Source organism: Schistocerca gregaria, chromosome X, assembly GCF_023897955.1.
Source record: "Schistocerca gregaria isolate iqSchGreg1 chromosome X, iqSchGreg1.2, whole genome shotgun sequence".
In the NCBI taxonomy this organism is placed as follows: Eukaryota; Metazoa; Arthropoda; class Insecta; order Orthoptera; family Acrididae; genus Schistocerca; species Schistocerca gregaria.
The window spans coordinates 727535895-727549420 of record NC_064931.1 but is presented as its reverse complement, the minus strand read 5'-3'; the positions used below and the strand labels follow the sequence as shown (position 1 = coordinate 727549420).

Genomic DNA, 13526 nt, shown 5'->3' with positions numbered 1-13526 from the left:
TGATATGCAAATGGATGAGGAACACAATGATAAAATAAAAATACTACATAAGAGAGTAAATTATAGAAACTCTGCGAAGTCATAGAATGTCATACATACCCTTGCATCATTTATTCCTGTAAGCTTTGTTTTAGGTCTTTCTAACACTAGGAAGGCAGCCAGATTGGCAGTGTACGAGGCAACAATTATCATAGCAAAACCAGCCCATACCATGCCAAGGACACGTGCTGAGAAACTTCTGGGTGTACCTAGTGTTAACAGAAAACAAAAAGTGTAGCTGTATTAGGTTTCAATTTTTCATGTGTTTTATTAGTCACAGTAGCTATGAGAAACTTCCAAGGAATATCAGGTGGAAATAACTTGTGAATATTATTTTTGTTTCCAAATGTGCAATATGCAGTCTTCTCCTAATGTTTCATAACACTGACTCTCCATTACTCTCTTCTATTATGAAATGAGCCATTACTGAATACATTATTATTCTTATGTGTAGTCTTGTATGTCAATGGTTTTATTACTATTTTGCTTATAGCAGTAACTGTTTTGTCCATGACTAATGTAATACACAAGGCCATTATGCAACTGTAGAAGTATATAGCAATTAAATAGCATTCCAGTCACATGACAATTTTTTTGCCATGATCACTTTTGACAAGTGACTACTTAACATCACATTTTTATTGAAATACTGTACCTTTAACAAATGTAGGCAGAACCAGTGTCCATTTAGAGTGGTTGTTTCTGATATTATAATAACATATAACCTTGATAGCAGGTGATGGTGGATCTTCAGGAGACATTGCAGATATAATATCATGTCCTACCAGAATTTTTAAAAGCTTCACATCAGATGTATCATGGCTATGCAATATCTCAGTAATTTTCTAAAATTTTACAGAGGCTGTATATGTGCATGTGTGGGTGTATGGACACTGGTGGTGAAATTGATAACTGACTACCTCATGTGCAGTCATGAGGAAGGATTTGCAATAAGCAGCACTATAGAACTGCATGAAGTTATTTATCCAGCTGCCAGCTGGGCAATGTATGACTGATGAACTGATACATTGCATCTTAGTGGTAAGGAAACTGTGCAAGAAGTGGAATTATTGTGAAGTGGTACTGACATATTCAATTTTTTCATGTCGTTGGTCACTTAGTTTAACTGGAATAATTTAGTTAATTAGCAAATAAAGAAAAGTGCAGCCTCTTACCTTCACCAATTCCACTATTCAGCAACACTCCCCAGGCAAACCATATTGCACTGGACAAGTTTAGAGCATCCTCCTCAGTTCCATCATTGTTAGCTAGCTTGAAGCGGCCAAAAGGTGAGAAACGATCCAGGAGATAGAGTACCAAAGCAACTACATGCACTGATACCATAACTAATATCCACAAGGTATTACTGAATGGTTGTAGAAATGAAACAAGTGTTGAGGAGCGGGAAGGCTGCAAAGTTGAAATATAAGTAGAATAGCATTTATTTTAACTAGTGTAGCACATAATTCACTCATTTAATGAGATTTTCTACCTTTTTTTCTAGAATTGTTATTCCTTGGTATTTGAAAGGCTTGCTGAATTCAATGAATTCTGCTCTCTCAGGATTTATGGTGAGTGGTGCAACAATCATGTCTGCCCTGTCATTTACCAATTCTCCAATAAGTCCAGTCCATTCTTTCTTTCCTCCAGCTGCAGAAGGGAAAAAGTTTGTGAAAACAATTTTTTTTTTTGCAGTAGGGGTGTTAAGAATATCAGTTTAAGAAAAGACATAATCTTCAGTCATGACAAGACAGAATTAACATTTTGTAACTACTTTCAGAATGTTTAGCTTCTAAATTTCTACAGAGAATTGAAGATACTTATTTTTCACAACAATAGCTATTAATAGAGTGTAACTATGTTCAGTGAGTACCTTGGAGAAGATGAAACTCTAAGTTAGGCTGCAGTGAAAAGAGAAAAAATTAGGTACAGAGGACATCATATTACTTCTGCATTTTGTGAGCAGAAAATTATTCAGCTCTGACTTTTGGTACCAAGGCACTGGTTACAGCCCACAATTAGTTATGTTAGAATGTTTTTATGGGTGGAAATTGCAAATCTACATGTTCACCTGCATCATGTAAATCTGAACTCTGCAAGCCACTGTATGGTGTATGGCAAAAGGTACATATTATATCAGTTTAATTCCCCCCCCCCCTCCCCCCTCTTCCCATTTATTCCTTATGCAGATGGTATGCAGGAAAAATAACAATCAATACCAGTATGTATCAGCCCAAATTTGCTTGGTTTTAGCATTGTGTTAATTATATGAGATGTGTGTTGGATGAAGAGTACTGCTTCTTGTCTGTTTTCTGAAATGTGGGTTCTTGGAATTTTTGTAACTAAAATATAAATAACTCAAAGGTTCCAATGACAAATGACACTTGTTTAGTAGTAATGATAAACATAGACTTTAATTATCTCTTAGTATATCTGTGTAAGCTGTTGTCAAAGTAATACCCATGTTTTACTTGTCCGGTAAGAAATTAGGAATTCATGGCATTGACAATGAGAGAGCAGTTCATCAGATTGGTGAATATCAGTCACAAATAAATACCATATGAGTATTTCAACTGGCAGCCTTGTCAGTGAGAGATGTCACACAGCATGTATTTGTGACAAGCACACGTGAGATGGACAAGATGAGAGAATGGAGCTGTTTGACAGTGCCAGGAAAAGACATTACACATCCACCCATCCACACACACACACACACACACACACACACACACACACACACACACCGTCTGTGACATCATTAGGGTGTTTGGGCATTTCACAGGACACTGAGGATTTACAGCGAGTCTCCTGCAGTCAACAATATGCAGACAAGGGTTCTTGCCAACGACCACCAAGACTGTAACAGCATACAGCAAGTTTAAGGTACAGCAGGCTGAGTTGAAAAAGGTCACTTGGCAAACCAAAGCTAGACAATAGCTGTACCATTCAGGATGATACCACTGTGAGGTACAGACACCACAGCCCTACCTAGTACCTCTGCCACGGCAAACTGGCTGACACCGACAGCGGCGGTGCACAAATGCTGCGCAGCTAGCGCCATTCGACGGCCAACACCGCGGTTCCTGGTGTGTCCGCTGTGCCGTGCGTGTGATCATTGCTTGTACAGCCCTCTCGCAGTGTCCGGAGCAAGTATGGTGGGTCTGACACACCGGTGTCAATGTGTTCTTTTTTCCATTTCCAGGAGTGTAGTTATTGTCAAATTTAATTTTGGAGCACAACACATCTACCAATTGGATGAATCAATTATATCAAAGCATACAATATTAGAATGTTTTCCCCCTCTTCTACTAATTTCTGCGGATGTCCGTGTTTAGATAGGCAACTTGGCATATGCCCTCTGAGTGCCAAGTTACGCACTGCCACCTGTGCTTTCAGTAAGGCCTTCCTCCACTATTCTATGATCAATGATCTTGTTGTTTTCACGGCTGTGATATTGAGCACTGCAATGGTTCAAATGGCTCTGAGCACTATGGGACTTAACAGCTGAGGTCATCAGTCCCCTAGACTTAGAACTACTTAAACCTAAGTAACCTAAGGACATCACACACATCCATGCCCGAGGCAGGATTCGAACCTGCGACCGTAGCGGTCGCGCGGTTGCAGACTGAAGCACCGCAATGGAGATAGAGTCCTTTAGCCTCTTAATAGATCATCACTGACCTTTGCACTTGAGATACACTGATAGTCATTAAAATTAAAACACCAGGAAGGATAGCAAATAATGACGTTTTACTTACCGTACTGCACCTAAAATAGAAACGCTGTTCCATGTCAGTGTTCATCAAACTTAATAACTGACTTGTGGTGGCTTGTGAGTCTTTCAGTAACATACGAGGGTAAGTAAATTATTATCCGGAAAGTAGTTATAAAATTTTATTGTAATCAAATATGAAACTTATAAGAACATCATTTTTCGACATAGTCTCCTTGCGTTTCAGTGCACTTGGTCCATCGTTGTACAAACTTGCTGTCGCCCTCATAAAAGAAGGTCCTCGGTTGAGCTGCGAGCCAGGAATGCACCTCTTCTTTCACTGTTTCGTCTAAGGCAAATCGACGGCCCCTTAATGCCTGTTTGGGTGGACCAAAGAAGTGGTAGTCAGAAGGGGCAAAATCGGGACTATATGGAGGCTGATCCAGTACTTCAAATTTGCGCTTCTGCAGCGTTTCAGCAGTGTGGGCAGCAGTATCCTGACGGGCATTATCGTGCAACAACACAACACCTTTTGACAGCAATCCTCGGCGTTTGCTTCGAAATCCAGGCTTTAGCCTGGCAGCAAGTATCTCACTGCGACGTACACTGTTTATTGCTATGCTCCTTTCCCCATATGTTCCAGTACTGGACCTTGTGCGTCCCAAAAAACCGTAAGGATCAGTTTTCCTGTGGACGGTTGGGTCTTGAACTTTTTCTTGCATGGCGAATTTGAATGTTTCCATTCTATTCTCTGCCGTTTACTCTGCGGCTCGTAATGATGGATCCATGTTTGGTCACCAGTAGTGATCCTGTCTAAGAAGTTGTCACCTTCGTTATCATAGCGATCCAAATGGTTTTTGCAGATGTCCAAGCGCCTTCGTTTATGCAACTGTGTGATTTGTTTTGGGACCCATCTTGCACAAACTTTATGAAACCTAAGTCTGTTGTGGATGACTTCGTAGGGAGAACCGCGACTAATTTGGCGACGTCGTTCCACTTCGTCAACAGTCTAAGAGAATCATTTCACGTGAACGCTCAATGGTTTCTTCATTTGTGGCGGTAAATGGTCGTCCAGCACCTTCATCATGCGTAACACTTGTGCGACCATTTCGAAATTTTTCAATCCATTCCTAGACACTCCGTTGTGGCAAAACACTGTTCCTGTACTGTACCGAAAGTCTTCGATGAATTTCGGACCCTGGTACGTCTTCCGACAACAAAAAACGGATCACTGAAGGTTGCTCTTCTTTACTGCAAATAGACAGCGAAGTACCCGTGATTAACAGCACGGCAGCATAACGAAACTAACCTAGCAGCTTGAAAACTGCAAAGATAAAACAACAAATAAACAAAGCATGCGTCATCAATGTAAAACGACAGTACTACCAAAATAAACAAAAATACAACTAAATTGCGGATAATAATTGACTTACCCCCGTACGATTAGATGTTTTCAGTGGACGACACTTTGGGATCACATTCTGACCACAACAACTGCCGAACATCTTCTGTATCGAGATATATTAGGACGCCACAGGCAACGTGCGGTCTTGTGTTATCTTGTTGGAAGATAACATCATGATAATCCTGAAGACAGCTTGAAAAATGTAACAGGTGCTGCCCAAATTACCAGCTATGCGGACAAGAGGTGCTCATGTTGTATACCCAATTTCACAATCTGTGGGCCCATGTGACGATGATGGACGCAATTGGACAATGTTCATGTACTTCAAAAGATAACGTGATGCCACTTCTGAGTCCAGTCTTGTTATTGGGTACATGACTGTTGGAATACCTGTCTCTGGTGTCACGGCAAGTAAAGGCACAATAATAGTGGCTGTGCTGACAGACCGACGTCCTACAAAGTCGTCGCACAGTCAGTGTGAATACTTGTCTTGCTGCAAACAAGTCCATCTCCTGACCCGAGGTAGGTGGTATGGCTACACGACCCTACATGCCCTTGTGAACAATATGCTTGTCCTTTCAAGTGTTAGTTGCATTCGGCCATTAATATCTTGTATGGGCCCTAGTACCCACTGATTCCATGTTTGTATAACAGTCTTGAGTTCGCAATTAACGTAAGCAACAGTATCACAGAATGATGATTCATAGTCTTGACAGGCCATGATTCTGACACTTGCTCGTAGACGTTTCGTTTTCTTACATGAGACGTAATAAGAGCATCTCACAAAAACTAACATTCAGATATAACTTCTGAATGTGAAACATAATCGTTCCTTACACAAAGAATGTAGATGGTGTTACTACTACCTGCTTTGTATGGTTGCACTAAAATGCTAATCATTTGGTTATCCAGGCATGTAGTAAACTTCATGGCAATTTGACGATTTTTAGTTGAGGACTTCGTGGTGTTGCAAGTTTAATGGTGATCCAGAGCCCACTGGAAGTTATCATCTATAGTTAACGAGACTGAAATTCACTGCCAGATAATGCATAATGCCACAAAATGTCGTGCAGCTGTGATGAAACACAAGTCTGAGCAGTGGTAACCAGGCCTACTTGTAAAAAATACAAAAATGTACCAAGTCTATGTAATCTGGCTCCACCTGAATAAATAATGTAATATCAGGATGTTTAGGAATAGGTAGAGAGTACCTGTTCTGGGACAACAGAGGGTACCATTCCCCTCCCCCATCACATGGTCGATGACATAATCAATGAGTCATCAAATTTCACCACACCTCACCCTCTCTATGTCATCATGTGTTCTAGTAAGAGTTTCCCCACCCCATGTGTTATAGACCAGTTGCCCTATGTATAAACTGGCAGTAAATTTTTAAAAAATCGTGGGAAATTCAAAATTTAGCAGGAAATTCAAAATAGCCCATTTGTGCTAGAGAGTTTCCCACGCGCTCCCATGATGTCACTGTGGAAGTAGGGCTGTTGTCCTGAGCATAAATTGGTGGGAAATTAAAAAAAAATCAGGTTGGTGCATTGCCACATTTGTGGAAGTAGATCATTTGTACAAACATAGAATTCAATATGGCTACCAGGTTTCCTCTGGTGTTACTGTGGAAATAGGTCACTTGTGCTAAGTATGGAATCTAAGATGATCGACCTGGAATACTGACACCATGTTTATGATGTCAGAATCCAAGACGCTAGGACAAAAGGAAGTGACCTGTCTGCTGACCTACTTCACATGTTTTCGTCAAGCTATTACTCACTCAGACCTGTATGGCTGTTTATAGCAATCAAGTCACTTACAGAATTCCTGTTTTTTCCCCTCTGTTGTCATCCAAAGTTTAAGTTTGGTGGGGAGTTCAGAATGGGCAATACATATATTACACAGCATATCTCATATCTGTTGTCCTAAATGCAAACTGGCGGGAAATTCAAAATGGGGTATTGTTATTTGGTGGAAGTAGACCGCTTATGCTAAATATAGAGTTCAAGATAACCTCTAGGTTTTACCCCCATGCCACTCACCTGAGACGAAGGATGTTTGTTCCTTTCCAGGTCCAAGCCTGTCTGTTAGGCAAAAAATACCAGTCTGACTAGGACAATGGGAATTACAACCAATTTGCTGAACTATTTGACGTGTTCACTAGAAAGACTGAGCCCTGTAAAGACCTACAAGGCTATTTGTAGCAGTCAAGTCACTTACAGAATTCCTGGGTTTTCCCCTCTGATGTCACCACTTAGACAGTTGTCACTCAAAGCCTGGTTTGGCAGGAAATTCAAATTGCTCTACACATATATCATACAGCGTCATGTTATTTCAATTAAAAAATCATAAACCCACTTTTCCCTAAGTCTACTTGGGCTAAGCTTAAACAATTCTCCCATCACACTGATGTTACAGATTAAACAATATGCCCTACACACCAACTGTTATAAGTTCAACATGGTTTGAAAATCCACTTAACACAAGTTTAAAATGATGGGAAGCCTGCTGGTTGTCAGAACTAGAGCTCTTTAAAAATGAATAGCTCACTGATGCAATCTTCACAGTTGTCACTATCATACACTCCTGGAAATTGAAATAAGAACACCGTGAATTCATTGTCCCAGGAAGGGGAAACTTTATTGACACATTCCTGGTGTCAGATACATCACATGATCACACTGACAGAACCACAGGCACATAGACACAGGCAACAGAGCATGCACAATGTCGGCACTAGTACAGTGTATATCCACCTTGCGCAGCAATGCAGGCTGCTATTCTCCCATGGAGACGATCGTAGAGATGCTGGATGTAGTCCTGTGGAACGGCTTGCCATGCCATTTCCACCTGGCGCCTCAGTTGGACCAGAGTTCGTGCTGGACGTGCAGACCGCGTGAGACGACACTTCATCCAGTCCCAAACATGCTCAATGGGGGACAGATCCGGAGATCTTGCTGGCCAGGGTAGTTGACTTACACCGTCTAGAGCATGTTGGGTGGCACGGGATACATGCGGACGTGCATTGTCCTGTTGGAACAGCAAGTTCCCTTGCCGGTCTAGGAATGGTAGAATGATGGGTTCGATGACGGTTTGGATGTACCGTGCACTATTCAGTGTCCCCTCGACGATCACCAGAGGTGTACGGCCAGTGTAGGAGATCGCTCCCCACACCATGATGCCGGGTGTTGGCCCTGTGTGCCTCGGTCGTATGCAGTCCTGATTGTGGCGCTCACCTGCACGGTGCCAAACACGCATACGACCATCATTGGCACCAAGGCAGAAGCGACTCTCATCGCTGAAGATGACACATCTCCATTCGTCCCTCCATTCACGCCTGTCGCGACACCACTGGAGGCGGGCTGCACGATGTTGGGGCATGAGCGGAAGACGGCCTAACGGTGTGCGGGACTGTAGCCCAGCATCATGGAGACGGTTGCGAATGGTCCTCACCGATACCCCAGGAGCAACAGTGTCCCTAATTTGCTGGGAAGTGGCTGTGCGGTCCCCTACTGCACTGCGTAGGATCCTACGGTCTTGGCGTGCATCCGTGTGTCACTGCGGTCCGGTCCCAGGTCGACGGGCACGTGCACCTTCCGCCGACCACTGGCGACAACATCAATGTACTGTGGAGTCCTCACGCCCCACGTGTTGAGCAATTCGGCGGTACGTCCACCCGGCCTCCAGCATGCCCACTATACGCCCTCGCTCAAAGTCCGTCAACTGCACATACGGTTCACGTCCATGCTGTCGCAGCATGCTCCCAGTGTTAAAGACTGCGATGGAGCTCCGTATGCCACGGCAAACTGGCTGACACTGACGGCGGTGGTGCACAAATGCTGCACAGCTAGCGCCATTCGACGGCCAACAACGCGGTTCCTGGTGTGTCCGCTGTGCAGTGCGTGTGATCATTGCTTGTACAGCCCTCTCGCAGTGTCCGGAGCAAGTATGGTGGGTCTGACACACCGGTGTCAATGTGTTCTTTTTTCCATTTCCAGGAGTGTATTTAGTAGGAATAGGATAGGAATAACTGTGTCAGTATTAAAACAAACACCACGCTAGGGAAGTCCCCATCACCCCCCCCCCCCCCCCCCCCCCCAGATTTAGTTGTAAGATGGTGCACTGGATAGCTCGTCAAAAACTGAACACAGATCAAGCATGAAAACAGGAAGGAGGTGTATTGAACTGTGAAAAAAAGAAGCAAAATATAAATAGTGAACGGTCCAAGCTGAAGATGTGCTGCACTGAGCATAAATATGTTTCTGCGGCGTCGTGGTTATGTAGTTATGGTGTTGGACTGTGAAAGGTGCTGTTAAATTTCGCTTGTTCGCCAAACTTCTTTTTCACAAAATCATGAAATTTCCGTGCGGCTGTTGACACGTCTTTTCTCCTTCCGTAGTCTTTGACGCTATACATTGGTTATAGAATGTGTCATGTAGTAAGAATATATTACCGTCGCAAGTGAATGTGATGAATAGTGAAAGCAGGCGAGATGTCGCATAGATCTCTTACAGAAATGAATACAACAAATAAGCAGGTAGAAGTATGAACTTCCAAAACGGAATGCAAGAGTCAAACATGTGACACTTGGGTAGAACAAATAGGACGTACGAACGTCTGGAGGTCCTGTTCTTACACTTCACTGATGCAAACGGACTTAACACAACGACACAGACACATATGTGAACACAGCAAACAGACACGTCAACAGCCAGACGGACAGTTTAAAATTGTGTAAAAAAAAAAAAAAAAGTAGGGTTCGGGCATGAGCGGAGTTTGAACACAGATATCACCCTTACCAATCCAACACCAAAACCACATAACCACAGCTGCACATTGTCAGCTTGGACCGTTTGGACCGTTGACTGTTTCTATTTTATTTCTTTGTTCACGGTTCAGTACACTTCCATCCTGTCTTCACGCTTTGATCATGTTCAGTTTTTGACGGGCTATCCCTGAGCCATCTTACGAGAAAATCTGAAGGAGGTATGATGGGTGGTTTCCCTTGATAGCGTCAGCCACAACCACCGTGCCAGGCTGGGCTGGACCGATGCCACCCTCGCCGCCACCATCACCGCCAGAAACTGCGCCACATTGTGTGACACTCTACAGCTATCGTCCAACCTCTGACAAAACGTGGCGCCTGACGCCGCAGAGCCCACAATGCACCTCTATAGAGAAGCCACTTTCACGTGTAAGTGTCGAGGAGTCGGCGCCACGTCATACAGTTAGAAATGCAAGCAGGTGCTCACCTGTTGTGCGCTAAGACAGTGCATTCCAAACACAGCCGACATGCTTTACGTGTCGACACAGTTTTCAGACCTGTTCTTAACACTAAACGACTTTACGCCTGAACACAGCCCTCATCTCGTGGTCGTGCGGTAGCGTTCTCGCTTCCCACGCCCCGGTTCCCGGGTTCGATTCCCTGTGGAGTCAGGGATTTTCTCTGTCTCGTGATGGCTGGGTGTTGTGTGATGTCCTTAGGTCAGTCAGGATTAAGTAGTTCTAAGTTCTCGAGGACTGATGACCATAGATTTTAAGTCCCATAGTGCTCAGAGCCATTTGAACTATTTTTGAACCTAAACACAATCTAATGCGTCCTGTTGTACTAGGAGATAGGCCGTGTGAGAATTCTGACATTCCATAGCTAGACCAGCTTACACAGCTCTGTGAAGACAGCTATTCAGTTTTAAACTGATTCACATTTGGCGTGAGCTAAATGTAGTTACTTGATGGTTTCAGCATCGACCCTAACTGAAGGATGACAAATACTAGCGCAATTTTCGATCTTCATTGGAGTCTGATTAACAATGTTTAGGATCCCGTACTTCTTTGGTAAAAACGGAACCTTTAAAGGCTCACTTTTTTGTCCGTCTCTGTCTGGCTGTCTGTCTGTCCGACTGTTAAACACCGTGTTTCTCAGGAACGAATAGACGTTTCAAGTTGAAATTTATGCCACATACCAAGGTATAGTCTCTTGGTAGTGTCAAAAATTGCAGCTTCCAAGTCAATGCAATCAAATGTCACAAATTTTGATATTCGAAAACTCATTCATCAATACCTGCAGAGAACTTTCAGTTGACCTAGAATCATGGAATTTGGCAGGAAGCAAGGTTTCATAATACACTACTGGCCAGCAAAATTGCTACACCAAGAAGAAATGCTGATGATAAACGGGTATTCATTGGACAAATATATTATACTAGAACTGACATGGAATTACATTTTCAAGCAATTTGGGTGCATAGATCCTGAGAAATCAGTACCCAGAACAACCACCTCTGGCCTTCCGACGCCTTGGCATTGAGTCAGAGCTTGGATGGCGTGTACAGGTACAGTTGCCCATGCTACTTCAACACGATACCACAGTTCATCAAGTGTAGCGACTGGCGTATTGTGGCGAGCCAGTTGCTCGGCCACCATTGACCAGACGTTTTCAATTGGTGAGATATCTGGAGAATGTGTTGGCCAGGGCAGCAGTCGAACATTTTCTGTATCCAGAAAGGCCCGTACGGGACCTGCAACATGCGGTCGTCCATTATTCTGCTGAAATGTAGGGTTTCACATGAATCGAATGAAGGGTAGAGCCACGGGTCGTAACTCATTTGAAATGTAACGTCCACTGTTCAAAGTGCCCCGTCAATACGAACAAGGGGTGACCGAGACGTGTAACCAGTAGCACCCCATACCATCACGCCGGGTGATACGCCAGTATGGCGATGACGAATACACGCTTCCAATGTGCGTTCACCGCGTTGTCACCAAACACGGATGCCACCATCATGATGCTGTAAACAGAACTAGATTCATCCAAAAAAAATGACGTTTTGCCATTCGTGAACCCAGGTTCGCCGCTGAATACACCATCGCCGGCGCTCTTATCTGTGATGCAGCGTCAAGGGTAACCGCAGCCACGGTCTCCGAGCTGATAGTCCATGCTGCTGCAAACGTCGTCGAACTGTTCGTGCAGATGGTTGTTGGCTTGCAAACGCCCCCATCTGTTGACTTAGGGATCGAGACGTGGCTGCACGGTCCGTTACAGCCATGTGGATAAGATGCCTGTCATCTCGACTGCTAGTGATACGAGGCCGTTGCGACCCAGCACGGCGTTCCGTGTTACCCTCCTGAACCCACCGATTCCATATTCTGCTAAAAGTCACTGGATCTCGACCAACGCGAACAGCAATGTTGCGATACGATAAACCGCAATCGCGATACGCTACAATCCGACCTTTGTCACAGTCAGAAACGTGATGGTACGCGTTTCTCCTCCTTATACGGCACATCACAACAACGTTTCACCAGGCAACGCCGGTGAACTGCTGTTTGTGTATGAGAAATCGGTTGGAAACTTTCCTCATTTCAGCACGTTGTAGGTATCGCCATCGGCGCCAACCTTGTGTGAAAAGCTAATAATTTGCATAGCACAGAATCTTCTTCCTGTCGCTTAAATTTCGCATCTGTAGCACGTCATCTTCGTGGTGTAGTAAATTTAATGGCTGGTAGTGTGCAATCAAAAGAAAAAAATCCGAAAATTATTAATTTGTAACTATATCACACGAAAAAAAATTGTTGTTTGTTATCTGACTGTCTGTGCGTGCGTCTGTTAAGCCCCCTTTTTGTGAGGAACGTGTAGATGTTGTTGTTGTTGTCGTTGTGGTCTTCAGTCCTGAGACTGGTTGGATGCACAGCTCTCCATTCTCCTCTATCCTGTGCCAGCTTCTTCATCTCCCAGTACCTACTGCAGCCTACATCCTTCTGAATATGCTTAGTGTATTCATCTCTTGGTCTCCCTCTACGATTTTTACCCTCCACACTGGCCTCCAATACTAAATTGGTGATCCCTCGTTGTCTCAGATTATGTCCTACCAACCGATCCCTTCTTCTAGTCAAGTTGTGCCACAAGCTCCTCTTCTCCCCAATTCTATTCAATACCTCCTCATTAGTTATGTGATCTACCCATCTAATCTTCAGCATTCTTCTGTAGCTTCTATTCTCTTTTTGTCTAAACTATTTATCGTCCACGTTTCACTTCCATATATGGCTACACTCCATACAAATACATTCAGAAACGACTTCCTGACACTTAAATCTATACTCAATGTTAACAAATTTTTCTTCTTCAGAAAGGTTTTCCTTGCCATTGCCAGTGTACATTTTATATCCTCTCTGCTTCGACCGTCGTCAGTTATTTTGCTCCCCAAATAGCAAAACTCCTTTACTACTTTAAGTGTCTCATTTCCTAATCTAATTCCCTCAGCATCACCCGACTTAATTCGAATACATTCCATTATCCTCGTTTTGCTTTTGTTGATGTTCATCTTGTACCCTCCTTTCAAGACACTGTCCATTCCGTTCAGCTGCTCT

The 13526-nt window shown here is 43.6% G+C and overlaps 1 protein-coding gene across 1 annotated transcript in view; it reads right to left on the bottom strand.

Annotated features, from left to right (window-relative positions):
• The window catches only part of LOC126298972 (glutamate [NMDA] receptor subunit 1), a 516838-nt gene that overhangs the window by 62050 nt on the left and 441262 nt on the right, over positions 1-13526 (bottom strand). Inside the window, exons 12-14 of the mRNA XM_049990592.1 lie at positions 1532-1689; positions 1215-1449; positions 100-248 (exon numbers count right to left, since the gene is read on the bottom strand). Of these exons, the coding sequence (XP_049846549.1) occupies positions 100-248; positions 1215-1449; positions 1532-1689 (542 nt within the window). The remainder of the gene's footprint in view (positions 1-99; positions 249-1214; positions 1450-1531; positions 1690-13526) is intronic.